Genomic DNA, 14,339 nt, shown 5'->3' on the forward strand with positions numbered 1-14,339 from the left:
GCATTATCCAGACTCTATTTTTCAGACCACTAGAAGTTTGGGGGAATGTGTATGTGGCGGGGCGGGGGGGGGGGGATCTGAGAAGGGAGGAAAGAGGAATTGCGCAATGTCTTCTCTGAAGCTAAGGAAATTCCCAGGGTTAGGCCTCCCCAGCAATCCAGCTACAGGCCATGATTTCCCTCCTCACACTGCTGTCCCTAAACTGCGGTTGAGGTCCTGCCCAATAGGCAGACCTTCAGAAGCCTGTCTTTGGGTGTCTTCCCTGCTTCTGAAGGCAGGGACTCTTGCCATGGGCAGGCAGAGGGAGGAGAGTTGGCTGGGGAAAGTCACTGGAGGTCCTTGGCTGGCTGTTGGGTCAAATTTCACAGCACAGGGTTTTGGGTTCCAGTAGTGGAAGGCAGAGGGGTAAAGAGTCAGGCTGACCTACAGAGTTGCACTCTGCGAGGGAAGTGAACAATCTACCTAGAGCTGTGGAGCGTAGGATGATGTGCGGAAGGACTGGGGTGAACGGAGGAAAGTTATGCGTCCTGGGCACGCTTTTACCCTTGCACCTGCAAGAGCTGCCTCTGCTGACCTCTGCCCTGCGGCGGGGTGCGCTCTGCCCTGCACCAGTTCCCGCACTCCCGGATTTTCCAGCTCCCTGTGCTCCAGCACCTCACTTGGCGCTTGTCTCGAGTCCTCTAGGTCCTCTACCACATCGTACTCTGATCTGTGCCCCTAATCCTCTTTTCCCACCCGGCCCATCCCAATTCTTCAGTCCACGAATTTAGGGGCTTCTTCAGCCCGTTTCTCCATCCTTCTGCTCCGGGGGTTTAGAAACCCTTAGTCCAAGATGTCCTAGCACCCTGTGTCCCTTCGGTGTCCCTTCTCCCAACGTGCCCTCCTTCCCGAGCCTGCACAGATTGGAGCCAGGGCACTAACCCGATTCGGAAGAGCAGCCTCTGGCTGCGCGTCATGAGCAGGCCGCGGAAGCCCCGCCGCGCTTGGCAGCCGCGGGGACTAAGAAGCAGAACGAAGCCGAAGAACAGCAGCCCGCAGCCGGAGACCCACAGCCAGGGCGCGGGCCAGCCCTGCCAAGCCATGCTGAGGGGGACGGGACCGGGGGCGGGGCCGGGCGTTGCTAGGCGACGGTCCCGCCCCGGCCCCTAGCGCGGAGAGGCGGGGCTCCCGACACCTGCGCGCTGGGGGGTGGGGTGCGGGGGCACTTAGCTCCGCCCATCACATCGCATTCTGACCCATCCCCTCGCCAGCTGTGGCCTAGCACACACAGCAAATCCTTAGTTTAAAGGCGGACTGTCTCCTCCTCTACTGGTGGGTCTGGAGGCGAAGCTCCAGCTGGCTTAGTAGTGTGCTAATCAGGGCCACAAAGACCAAGAGTCCCGCAGAAGAACAGAAGCCTCTTCTCTGGGACTCTGGGAGAGGCCTTGGGTGATCCTCCTGGTGAAACTTTAGACTCCTAAACTCTATCAGCTAAAAGGAAACCGGGAGTTCACTGGATTTAAAAAAAAAAAAAAAAAAAAAAAAAAATATATATATATATATATATATATATACATACAGGGTTTCTCCGTGCCTTGGCTATCCTGGACCTGCTTTGTAGACCAGGCTAGCCACGAACTCACAGTGATCCACCTGCCTCTGCCTCCAGAGTGCTGGGATTAAAGACATGAGCCACCACACCTGGCTGAGTTCACTGGGTCTTATACTGTCCATTTATTCATTCACTAAATTAAAGGCATTGTGCCAGGTCAAAAGACACATAGAGGCCAGAGATAGCTTAGTGGATAAACACTTGCTACCAAACCTGCTGACCTGAATTTGAACCCTTGGACTCACTTGGAAGGAGAGACCCACTCTCCACAAGTTGTGGCGTGCTATGGTGCTTGAGCCCACATGAGCACACAGTATCCAGGCTGAGGCAGTAGTTTGTTGGTGTAGCCTATGCCAGACCTTGGGTTTAATCCCCAACAGGGAGGATGGGAACATTCGTGGGGCCTGTGCTATAGAATACAGTAATGAGACTAAGTAGGCAAACAAATATAATTATATGTATGTGCATATGTGCTCACAAACATATAGATGGATGTGCTGAGAAACTTATAAGGGAATGGGATCTACAAGGAAGCAAATGATATGGAACACAGAGGACCAACTTAGATGAGGAGGGCATGTGACATTTCACCCACGTCTCAAAGATGAAAAGAGGCCACAGCCCACAGACGTCATCAAGGTCATGCAGCCACGAGTGGCAGAGCCAGGTCTAGCAGCTAGACATCCTCAGTGCCAGCCATGCCCAGTCTGATTTCCACAGTGACGTCTCCTCACCCTATTACTGCTGCCTTCCTAATGAGTTCTAGAAGCTGTTCTTGTCAATGGGGTGGAGGTGGGTGTGAGAGCAAGTGTGGTGCAATGTCCAAATTGAGGCACAAAGGAGCTGGGGCTGGGCTGTCTGGATTGCGCCTTGCCTAGCCCTCTGCAGAAAGGGAAGGAAATGCTGCAGGTTCAAGCCCACCATCATTCCCACTGGGAGATAAGGGGAGGGGAGCAGGTGAGGCAACACTCTTGTTTTCCTCCCTGCTTCCTGAGCTCAGTCTGAGAGCCCTAGATAACCAGACCCCCCACATCACATTGTCCATCACCCTCTGTGGTCCCAGGGGCAGTCACAATGCCACTGTGCAACTGTAGGTTCTTATGTATAGTTTGTTGTTGTTTTGGGCTTCTTCTTCTCCTTCTCCTTCTTCTTCTTTTCTTTTTTCTTTCTTTTGGTTTTTCGAGTCAGGGTCTCTCTGTGTAGCCTTGGCTGTCCTGTACTCGCTTTGTAGACCAGGCTGGCCTCGAACTCACAGCAATCTGCCTGCCTCTGCCTCCGCCTCCCGAGTGCTGGGATTAAAGGCGTGTGCCACCATGCTTGGCTTGGTTTTTCGAGACAGGGTTTCTCTGTTTAGCCTTGGCTGTCCTGGACTTACTTTGTAGACTAGGCGGGCCTTGAACTCAAAGTGATCTGATCCACCTACCACTGAGTGCTGGGATTAAAGGCATGTGCCACCACGCCCAGCATATCGGCTTATGTACGGTTTTGTACTTCATCTTCCCTCACCTGCTTCCCACCAAAAGCCAAGGAGTGGGTGAAATTGTCTCCTAACCACGTGGTAATTCACCCAATTCTGGCTTTAGTCTGGAAGCCCCAGGCATTGTTTCCTTTTTGTTGGGACATCCTGAAGGACACAAGCTGTAGCCTGCACCTTCCCTGTCTCTTGCCTGCAGTTCTACTTCTGAGTGCCCTGGCACAGGAAGGGATGAAGCTGCTGAGGCCTGGGGGAGGGGAGGGGAGCAAGACCTAGACCAAGAAGCGAAGTCACAGAAGGCATGTCCAGCCCAGGAGAGTTTGTGTCTCTGTGTCTGTACATGCAAAACTGAAGGACTGTGGGTCATTGTGAACATACCCCGCTGCAGGGAAGGTGCCATGAAGCAGAATTATATGGAGAAATTAAAACGCAGCCCCTGTAATCTGAAACAGGAAATGCAGGCTCAGGCAAACACAAACAACTGAATCTTAGCTCTCAGGCCCACCCCCACCATGAGCATGTGCTTGCACCCCCTCTCCCCACATACACACTCATTAACAAATTTATAGACAATAAACTCAAGACACTTTATGAAATCCTGGAGTCACAGCAGGGCTGGGGTTCAGAAGGGAAGGGGCCTGTCTGTACAAACTCACGCAGGCTCAGGGAGCCCTGGCCCCATTCTGGACTACTCTGGAAGATTTTCCATGATTTCTCCAAATCGGTGCAGTTCTCCCTCCTGTCACAGGAGAATGTGCTGTTCTGGCAAGCTAGATGCTATTCGCCCCTTTCCTGCATTCTGCCCTGCAATACCTACCTATTCATAGCTTCTAGAACTTACCATATTGTTTTGTGCTCCCATGCTTCTGTGTACACTGTTTTCTGCCTGGAGTGCTGTTCATTCTTTGTTCTACAGACTCAGGTCCCACGTGCTGTCCTGTACAAGCACACACTTGTGCACACAGTCCCCTTTGGTGGGATACTAATGCCACACCTTTCCACTTGTTGACTATAGCAGAGTGTAGTCTTCGGCTTCACTATCTTTCTTTGGAGCAGAGACAATAATTTAATGTATTCATCTTCAGCTTGCCAGTGTCTGGCATGGTGCCGGATACATATTAAACGCTTACTAAATGTTCTTTAAAATGTCAAAGTCCCATTCGCAGCCCACAGGGCCTCTGCTTGATGGCTGAGCCTGTCTTCAACTTCCTCAAATGGCATTCTTCCCCTTTGGGTCAGCTGCTTGGCCCCTCAAATGTACTGAGGTCATTACTACCTCAGGCCCTAAGAGGCTAATCTCTGTGGTCTACTAAGGAGACTTAGAACTTCTGGGAGGTGGGCCTGTTTCTCTCTGGGGATTGCTTAGGTTAACCGGGGTGAGATGACATTGCCTCTCTGGGATACGTGTGGGTGGCACCATTCCCTGGGATGCAATCATAACTGTGTAAAAAGGAGAACGGGTATTTATCACTCCCTGTTTCCTGATTATGGATGCAGCATCACCAGTTGCTTGCAGGCCCCGCTGTCTTGACTTCCTTGCTGTGAAGGACTATGAGTTAAAATGACACCCCTCCCTTTTAGACTCAGCGTGATGGTACCCTGTTTTGATCCCAGCCCTCAGAAGGTAGAGACAGGCAGATCTCTGTGAGCTAGCTCAGGCCAGCTTGGTCTCTGTAGTGACTTCCAGGCCAGCTAGGGCTACATAGTTGAGACCTTGTCTCAAAACTAAACAAAAGCCTTTCTCTCTTGAGTTGCTTTTCTCAGCACCTCTTATTGCAGCAACAGGAAAAAAAAAAAAAAAAAAAAGCAAGATAAGGCTGGGCATGGTGGCACACACCTTTAATCCCAGCACTTGGGAGGCAGAGGCAGGCAGATTGCTGCGAGTTTGAGGCCAGCCTGGTCTACAAAGTGAGTCCAGGACAGCCAAGGCTACACGAAGAAACCCTGTCTTGAAAAACAAAACAAAACAAAAAAAGAAAAAAGAAAAAAGAAAAAAAGAAACCAAGACAGGCCCTTTCTATATGCTCTTTCCACATGGGAGATGACTAGTAGTCTGCACCTTGAGCAGAGGAGTGGCTACATTCTGTCTACTGGGGCTCCCAACCACACCTGGGTGGAAAGGATACTATGGTATCTAGAAGTGGATGCTTTGGGTCCTGATAAAGGCCTGCAACAAGAATTGTGTGCCTCAGGATGACTGTAACACAGAGGCTAGGTATGCCCCCCCCCTAAATAGTAGGTCCTCCCAGAGGCCTCTGCTGTCCCCCCAATACTCTATTATATCACTTATATTACTGTGGTGGTTTGAATGAGAATGGGCCCCTTAGATCCTATGTTTGGCTATTTGGCCCTCAGTCTGTGGTACTGTTTGGGAAGGATTAATAGGTGTGGCCTTGTTGGAAGAGGTGTGTCACTGTGGGTGGGCTTTGAAGATTCAAAAGCCCATATCATCATCCCTCCTTTAGTTCTCTCTCTCTCTCTCTGCCTTGTGGTTGCCGTCTCAGAGTGTAGGTGCTTAGCTATTGCTCTAGCCCCATGCCTGCCTGCCTGTTGCCACCCCCATTGTGATGATCATGGATTAACCCTCTGAAGCTGTAAAATAAACTCTTTCATTGTGTAAGTTGCCTTGGTCGCGGTGTCTTCACAGCAGTAGAAAAAAGCAACCGAGATAATTACTCTTATATTTCCTTCACCTTCAAGGTACTTCTCACAATTGGACATTGTCTTGTGGTTCTTACCTGTCACTCCCACTGGAATGTCAGCCCCAAGGAGTTGCTGGTATGTACAATGTTGTCCAGAGAAAGCATTAAATGTTTGGTGAGTGAATGACAGAAACAAAGAATGGCTAAATGACAATTTGTTGCTGCTCAGCACTGTTACTGTGAGAAGACTGGGACTCTCTTGTTCTGACCAGTGGTATCTGTCCCTGCAAGACAGTTGTATGGACGCCAACCTGCAGTCCACACCAGGAAAGCTGCAGGAGAGCTGTCTCTGAGCATTTACACAGTCAGGGTCTTTGGCCACACAATGCTTACTCCATGGAACAGCTCAGAGGCACTGCCGAGGCTACATTTTGCCTCTGGGATTCTCCAAGAAGAGGCCCATTAGTAATCACAGCCATGTGTGATGGTGCACTCCTATAAGCTCTGTAATGGGAAGGCTGAGGTTCATGAGTTCAAGGCCAGTCTGGGTTACATAGTGATACCCTCTTTCAAAAGCAAACAAACAAATGCATGCACCAAACAGCGGCAGCAAACGGGCAGTAGGCATGGTAGAACACCCCTGAAATCCCAGCGCTAGTAAGTTTGAAGCAGGAGGGCTGCTGTGACTGCAAGGCGAGCCAAGTCTACATAGCAAGACCCTGTCTCAACAAACAAACAAACATACAAACACAACCAAAACGCCCCCCAACAAATATAAACAAAAGCCACAAAACAGGGCTGGAGATGGCTCAGTGATTAAGAGCACTAAATGCTCTTCTAGAGGACCAAGGTTTGATTCCCAGCACCCATGTGGCAGCTCACAACTGTCTGTATCTTCAGTCTTTGGGGGATCTGACACCCTCTTCGGGCCTCTGCAGATACTAAGTCTGAAAATGGTACACAGACATAGATGCAGATAGAAAACTCATACACATAAAAACAAACACACACAGACACACACACACAGAGACACACACAGATACACACACACAGACACACACACACAGGCACACACAGATACACACAGACATACACACAGACACACACATACACACACACACACACACACACACACACACATACGTACACACAGGCGACCTTCATCCAGGTTCCAAGGGTAGAGTCAGATGTTCTGATGTCTGCTCCTTATTCCAGCTGCCAGCCAAAGCTCTGTCCCTTGGAAGGAAGCCTGACTTCACCTTTGCCTTATGGCTCAAGCTGGATGCCTGGTGCTTAGATGACTTACAGGATATCATTGGTGATGATGGTGATGATGATGATGATAATGATGACGCCAATAACACCATGGAGGAGCTTTGATAGATGGAGCTGTTTCAATATTAAAGAATAGAGATATCAGCCAGGAGAAGTGTCATACCCCTTTTAATCCCAGCGTGTGTAGAAGCAGGCAGATCTTTGAGTTTGAGTCCAGCCTGGTCTACAGAATAAGTTCCTGGATAGCCAGGCTACACAGAAAAACCTTGTTTCAATCAAAGCTAAGCAAAACAAAACAAATAAAAAGAATAGGCATATTTTATTAGACTAGGTGGCAAAGTCAATTTGGTTTAGAAACATTGACCCAGATGGGCATGGTGGTGCACCCCTTTAATCCTAGCACTTGGGAAGGCAGAGGCAGGCAGAGCTTTGTGAGTTCAAGGCCAGCCTGGTCTATAAAGCAAGTCCATGAGAGCCAAAACTACACAGGGAAACTCTGTCTTGGGGCGGGGGGGGGGGGGGTGCAGAAAAAGAAAAAGAAAGAAGGAAGGTAGGCAGGCAGGCAGGAAGGAAGGAAGAAAGGAACTTTGACCCAATGCAAAAGTGGTGCTGGAACACTTTGGCCAGCCCCGTTGTCCTGTCGTCATCAAGAGCTCACTGTGGGGAGGGGTAGTGGTGCATGCCTTTAATCCCAGCACTTGGGAGGCAGAGGCAGGTGGATCTCTGTGAGTTGGGGCCAGCCTGGTCTACAGAGCGAGTCCAGGACAGCCAGGGCAATTACACAGAGAAACCCTGTCTCCAGAAACAAAAACAAAAAACAAAATCAGAGCTCACTGTGACCATAGTGACCTTCCCCCTGAGCCATCGTGCTGCATGTCTGAAAACCTGGTTCACTCCGAGGGTCTTCTTTGCTCCTTCTCATCTGCTCTGGCTTGACTTAACCTGCCTCATGTTTTCTGTTTCTTTCCTGTCCATCCACTGACCTGTCTCTTCAGGGAAACCAAACCTGTGGCTTCTGCCTTGTCACTGGGTGGGGCTGCACTATTCCTGATCAGCACAAAGGTTTTGATTTGGCTCCATTTCCAACCTGGTTCCATTCTCCCCTTTTGGGGCAACCTGGTGGTCCCAGAGCCCAGCAGACCGCCATGCTAATACTAAACTCGGTACAGACACCTAATCGGCATCGCATGACAGAACAGAACTCAAGCATTCTCCTGCCTCAGCCTCCTGAGCAGCTGAGACTACAGGTGTGCACAATCATATCTATCTTTTAAACAGATATTTTATTCTTTTTGTTTTGTTTGAGACAGGTTTTCTCTGTGTAGCTCTGGCTGTTCTGGAACTCACTCTGTAGACCAGACTGGCCTTGAACACAGAGCTCTGCCTGCCTCTGCCAAGTGCTAGGATTAAAGGGGTGCACCACCACTGCGAGCTAGCTATTTTATTCTTTTTGTTTGATTTCTGGCTCTAAGTAACCAACTAGCGTGGCTCATTTAGCATGCTAGCTCAGTAGATCTGGACTATGGGGAACTTCCAATCCACTCCAGGCACTTGTAAAATGTGGCCTCCTGCCACCTCCCCTCACTGACAGTCACTTACACTAGGACTACTGGGCCAAACACCCTGCGTTCTGCACTGTATCCAAAGCAGAGCTTTTAGCCTCTGTCCCTGACCTCAGTTCTAAGGTTTCCTATGTAGTTCAGCAACGGCCTGCTCACAGGTCACACCTGCTGTTGACCTGGACCACTCTGCCTCTGAAAGTGCTCAACTCTAGCCCCTTGAAGCACTTACCCTTACTCCCTCCAGCTTTAGCCTAGCAGCCTCCCAGCCCACCTGTGGAAACAGAACTTCCAGCTATGGATGGCATGCAGGGAAACTACTTTCTCCTGCAAATCAGGGCCATTCAGGCCTTATTAGAACGCCAACACCAGTGCTCAGTGGTCCTTGCATCTTGCTGGGGTCCCATCTTGACGGGACATTTTCTTATTCTGTATTAGAGAGACACACTTGTGCTCCATATCATAGAAGGAGTCAGCACGTGCGTGTCATCTGCACTGTACTAACGGTCTGCTCATTTTGAGTCAATCTTCTCCCAGCCCCTGAAGAAGAACACGGCAAAAGAGAATGTGACTCAGAGATTCAAGAGTACAGGCGATGATAAAGAGGGAAGTCCATGGAGCTAGCCACCTAAGGGAAAGAGGGAGCTGCAGAGCAACTGACAGCCTTTGTGCCCTGTTCTAGCTAGCTTTCTGTTGATGTGATAAACAACGTGATCAAAAGCAACTTGGGGAAGAAAGGATTTATTTTATCTTATCACTTACAGTCTATCACTGAAGTCAGGGCAGCGAAGGCAGGAATCCAAAGTGCAGGCTGTGGGGGAGGGCTGCTTACTGGCTTGTTCCTCACAGCTTGCTCAACCTGCTTTTTATACCTCTCAGGGCCATTGGTCCTGGGGTGGTGCCATGTATAGGGGGTGGGGCCTTCCCACGTCAGTTATTAATCAAGAAAATGCCCTATAGACTTGTCTACAAGAAAACCTAATGGAGGCATTTTCTTATTTGAGGTCCCCTCTTACTAGATGACCCTACCTTGTGTCAAGCTGAGGAAGCAAATAAAAGCAACCAACCGCATTCCTTCTCTCTATAGTGGTCTGCTGGCTGCTGGTGTAAGAATGACAGGTTTTCGGGATATTAGTCCACTCTCCTCTCAGGTGGCTGGCTCTCTGAGTTATTCTCAAGAGTGTCTTCCTGTCTCCTCTCATGACATCTGCAGGTGTAGGACAGCGTCATGCTCTAGTATTCCCACACGTGTTATCCTCAACCCCAGACCCCATATTCATTTCCTTTGCCTTCAGCATATGTCCTTCAAGGACACAAGTCCTGTGGCCACTCAGCCCCTTACCCATTGGCTGTTTTCACAGGAACCCTCAGAAGGAGTGCCAGGAGCCTCCTGCGCATGTTTGAACAGTGTTCCTTGTGGCCACCACTTTTCTCACTCTAAGAGCAAATTCAAATGAAAGCTTCCCTCAAAAGTCTAGTACAGTGTGCATGAAATAACAACACCACTCAGGAAGCTGAGGCAGGAGGATCAAAGTTCAAGGCTGTACCCTGTATAAAACAACAACTCTCTTAAGTCAGGTGACGGTGGCGCATGCCTTTGATCCCAGCACTTGAGTCAGAGGCAGGCAGATCTCTGTGAGTTTGAGGCTAGCCTGGTCTACAGAGTGAGTTCCAGGGCTACACAGAGAAACCCTGTCTTGGCAAAAAATAATTCCCAGAGGGCTAGGGGTGTAGTTCAGTGGTAGAGCCTAGCATATACAAGTCCTTAGCAACCCCTAGTGCTGCATATATACATTCATGCATACATTAATTTATTTATTAATTTAAAAAAATAGGGCTTTGGAGATGGATCAACTTGCATATATGCCTGTACTGACACATGAACATACCCTCATACCACATACGTGCACAAAGAGAGAGAGAGAGAGTGAGAGAGCAAGGGCCAGGTGCACACCTTTAATCCCAGCACTTGGGAGGCAGAGGCAGGCGGATCACTGTGAGTTCGAGGCCAGCCTGGTCTATAAAGTAGTACAGGACAGCCAAGGCTACACAGAGAAACCCTGTCTTGAAAAACCAAAAACCAAAAAGAAAAGAAAAGAGAGAGAAGAAAGGAGGGAAGGAAAGAAGAGAAAAAGAAACAAAAAAAAAAAAAAGGAAGGAAGAGAGAGAAAGAAAGGAAGAAAGGAAATATGAGAGAGAGAGAGAGAGAGAGAGAGAGAGAGAGAGAGAGAGAGAGAGAGAGAGTCCTAATGTCAGGCTAGGGGCATAGCTCAGTAGCAAGAGCACATGCTTGATATGAGAAAGGTACTAGACTCTGTCTCCAGAAGTATCAAACAAAAGAGAAAGAAAAGGAATTCCACTAAATGGAAACTTCCCCAAAGACAGAATTTAAAAGGTATGTGAAGGTCGAAAACTGTAGGGGTGGGGTGGGGTGCTCATCCAGGGTTACAGGGGAGGGGAGGGAAGTTCTCACCAACTTGGAGGTTCCACAGCTCGAGGAGGGTTCAGCTGGGCCTCTGAGGAACCTCAGAAAGATGTTCCTCATGAAAATGTATGACTCTGGATCCTAAGCCAGAGAAAGGGACCCTAAGTCAAACTGGAAATAGACTACATACGAATTACTAGACTTGGTCAGTGTTAACTTCCTGGCCTTCACACTAATTTTATAGTGTGTTTTTTTGTTTTTGTTTTTTTAATGAACATTTTAGAAAACCTGGTGACAGGTACAAGATCTCCTGTACTTTTTCAAAAATATTCTGTTGCTAGGAAATGGTGGCACATGCCTTTAATCCCAGTACTTGGGAAGCAGAGGCAGGTTGATGTCTGTGAGTTCAAGGCCAGCTTGGTCTAAAAAACAAGTTCTACGACAGCCAGGGCTAGGATACAAAAAACAAAACAAAACAAAATAAATTTTGTACACCTGAGATTATCTCAAAACAAAGAGTTAAAAAAAAAAAAAAAACTAGAACACACAGAAATAGAATTGTGTTCACATGGTGGAACTGATTAGCCTTTCGTTTTGTTTTGCTTTATTTTTTTAGAACGTGGACTTGGCAGATTCTGTTGGCCGATTAATGTTCATTCTGTAACCACTCCCTATTTTTTCCTTGTTAACATCTATTCTGCCCATTGCCCTTTTAACAGCTCAGCCTTTAGTTCCTCTCTGGCCTTGGTGGGTAGATTCTGATTGGTCTAAGCCAATTGATACCTTGCCAACTATCGGTTAGACCCCGGAATGTGATGCAATTCCTGCCATGAGATAATAATAGCAAATATTTATATAGCACACAACATGTGCCAGGCACTGTCCTCAGCCCTTTAAATAGAAGAACCCTTGCCTCTCACACGACCCTATCAATCAAATACCGAGAGATCAATTCAGTGGCTCCAGGTCACATAGCTGGTGAGAAGACAAAAGAGATAGGCTGGAGACCTTCTTCAAAAGTTTTCATTGTCCTTAAAAGGGATCTAACACAGTAGCAGTTAACTAAACCTAGGGTCCTTTGCAAGCCAGGCAGACCCTCTACCATGAGATGCCTCCCATGCCTGCTGGCAGCTTTTTGTTGCTGTTTGTTTAAGACAGGCTCTCAGGAAGTCCAGGCTGACCTCTTGAACTCGGTTTGCACCTGAGACTGACCCCTGAACTCCTGATCTTCTGCCTCCCCTTCCTGAGTGCTGGGACTCCCCTTTCTGATCACCACCTACCTCAGCTTGGCTTTCTCAAATGTCCCCTTTCTTTCTATCAAGAAGCTACTTTTACTGTTCCAGGATGCTTCATCTGTTTGTGGAGTCTTGTATTCCAGCAGCCGTTTTGGTACTGTCATGGAGCAGTCTAAAAGGATATTCCAGGGTGGCCAAGATGCTCAGCCGGACAAAGCACTCGCAGCCCTGCCTGATGACCTGAATTCAGTCTACAGCTGAGTCCCAAAAAGTAGTCCTCTAACCGACACATGTGCATTCCGATTCACAAATATACCGACCCGCCACCACCCCTAGCAACGATGGAATGTTCCAGAGCACTGCAGATGGCATAGCATAAACGAAGGCGGAGCCTGTATCTCTGAAGACCTCGAAGAAAAGTGGGCATGGTGGTTCATACCTGTTCACCTAGCATTTGGGAAGATGAAGTAAGAGGAGCACATGAATTATAATCCAGCCTGGCCACACAGACTGTCAGTCACAAGCAACCAAGCCTTGAAGGAAGCAGTCTCAGTGTCCACCTTCTTGCCAGTCACCTCCATGTAGGTGCCTCAGAGGTTTTGCTACGTCATTTGTCCAAAGCTGATGTCGTCATCATACCAATATCTCACCCCACTTGCTTCTTCGCTGTCCTTGTGACACTTAATATTGACTTTCAACTGAACGGGACCTAGGATTAACTAGGAGATGAACCTGGGCAGGTGTATGAGCAAGTTTCTGACTGGGTTAAGGGAAGAGGCAAGTGCCACGAATGGTACTCGGGCTCGAGGCAGAAAGAAAAGAAGAAAGCAAGGGATGGGCACGGGAGTACATGCCTTAAAACCTAGCACTGGAGAGAGATGGTGGCAGGGGAATCTTTGTGAGATTGAGGCCAGCATGGGTCTACACAGGAAGTTCCATGCCAGCCAAATTTACACGGTCAGACCCTGTTTCAGAGGGCGGAGGGGACTAAGCACAGTACTCATCTTTCTCTCTGCTTCCTGCTTCCTAATTAGGCATGCAGTGTGACCCACCCCTTGCACTTGCTGCCTTGCCTATGCTGCCATGGTGGACTATACCCTCAAACGGAGAGCCCAAATCCATCTTCCTTAAGGTACATTTGTCAGAGCTATGAGGAAAGTAGCTAAGACTGTCCCCATCTTGGGAAAGGTCTTACTTTTCTATTGCTGTGAAGACACCCCATGGCTAAGGCAACTTACAGAAGAAGGAGCTTCTTGGGACTTACAGCTCAAAGATCTTAGAGCTGATGATTGTCATGGCAGGGAGCATGGCAGCAGACAGGCAGGCATGGTGCTGAGGCAGTGCCTGAGAGCTCACATCCTTATCATCAGCAAGTAGGAGGCAAAGGAGAGACACTGGGAAGAGTGGGGCTTTGGAAACCTCAAAGCCTGCCCCCAGTAACACACCTCCAACAAGACCAGACCTCCTAATCCTTCCCAAACAGTTCTATCAACTGGTAACCAAACACCCAAATACATGAGCTCACCAGTGCCACTCTCATTCAAACCACCGTACACATCCTCCTGTTTGTCCCACGAGTGGGATTTAGAGGGCTACACATTTCAGAGTCTTGGCTCTAAGACCTAACTCTGTCATTTCCTAACTGTGTGACCTTGGGTAAGTTATGTCACTTCCCTGGACCAAGTCTCCTCACATGTAGGCGACAAGAGAAGGGAATTTACCTACAGGGGCTTCTGTGGGGATCAAAGGAGACAACGCCTGAGCTCACTCTGCAAAATGCCTGCCATGTGGACACTCAATAACTATTGGCTTGAAAAGAAACTGAGGCAGAGGCAGGCAGATCTCTGAGTTCAAGGCTGGCCTGGTCTCCAGAGTAAGTTCCAGGACAGCCAGGGCTACAGCAGAAAAACCCTGCCTCAAAAATAAAAACAAACACACAAACAAACAAACAAAAGGAAAGAAAGAAAAAGAAAAAAGGAAACTGAAACCTTGGTTTTCCCACACATTGAGCTAGTTTCCTTTTCCTGAGGATCTTGTAGTCTTCTTAGTAACTGAATTGTTCTTCTGTTCCTCATTCATTGTTTTGTTTTGTTTTGTTGAGACATGATTTCTCTGTGTAGTCTTGTAGTCTTGGCTGT

The 14,339-nt window shown here is 48.5% G+C and overlaps 1 protein-coding gene across 3 annotated transcripts in view; it reads right to left on the minus strand.

Moving 5' to 3' along the window:
* Positions 1–14,339, minus strand: part of Pnkd (PNKD metallo-beta-lactamase domain containing) — a 72,512-nt gene that overhangs the window by 23,833 nt on the left and 34,340 nt on the right. Inside the window, exon 1 of one of the 3 annotated variants that reach the window (XM_051154090.1) lies at positions 6,855–7,065. The exons of 1 other annotated variant lie outside the window; for it this stretch is intronic. In XM_051154090.1, coding sequence (XP_051010047.1) covers positions 6,855–6,871 — 17 coding nt within the window. In that variant the 5' untranslated portion in view covers positions 6,872–7,065. Of the gene's footprint in view, positions 1–921; positions 1,104–6,854; positions 7,066–14,339 lie in introns of those variants that run through there. One more of the 3 variants, XM_051154089.1, reaches the window with a different exon arrangement.

The sequence above is a fragment of the Acomys russatus genome, chromosome 12 (genome assembly GCF_903995435.1).
Source record: "Acomys russatus chromosome 12, mAcoRus1.1, whole genome shotgun sequence".
Classification (NCBI taxonomy): domain Eukaryota; kingdom Metazoa; phylum Chordata; class Mammalia; order Rodentia; family Muridae; genus Acomys; species Acomys russatus.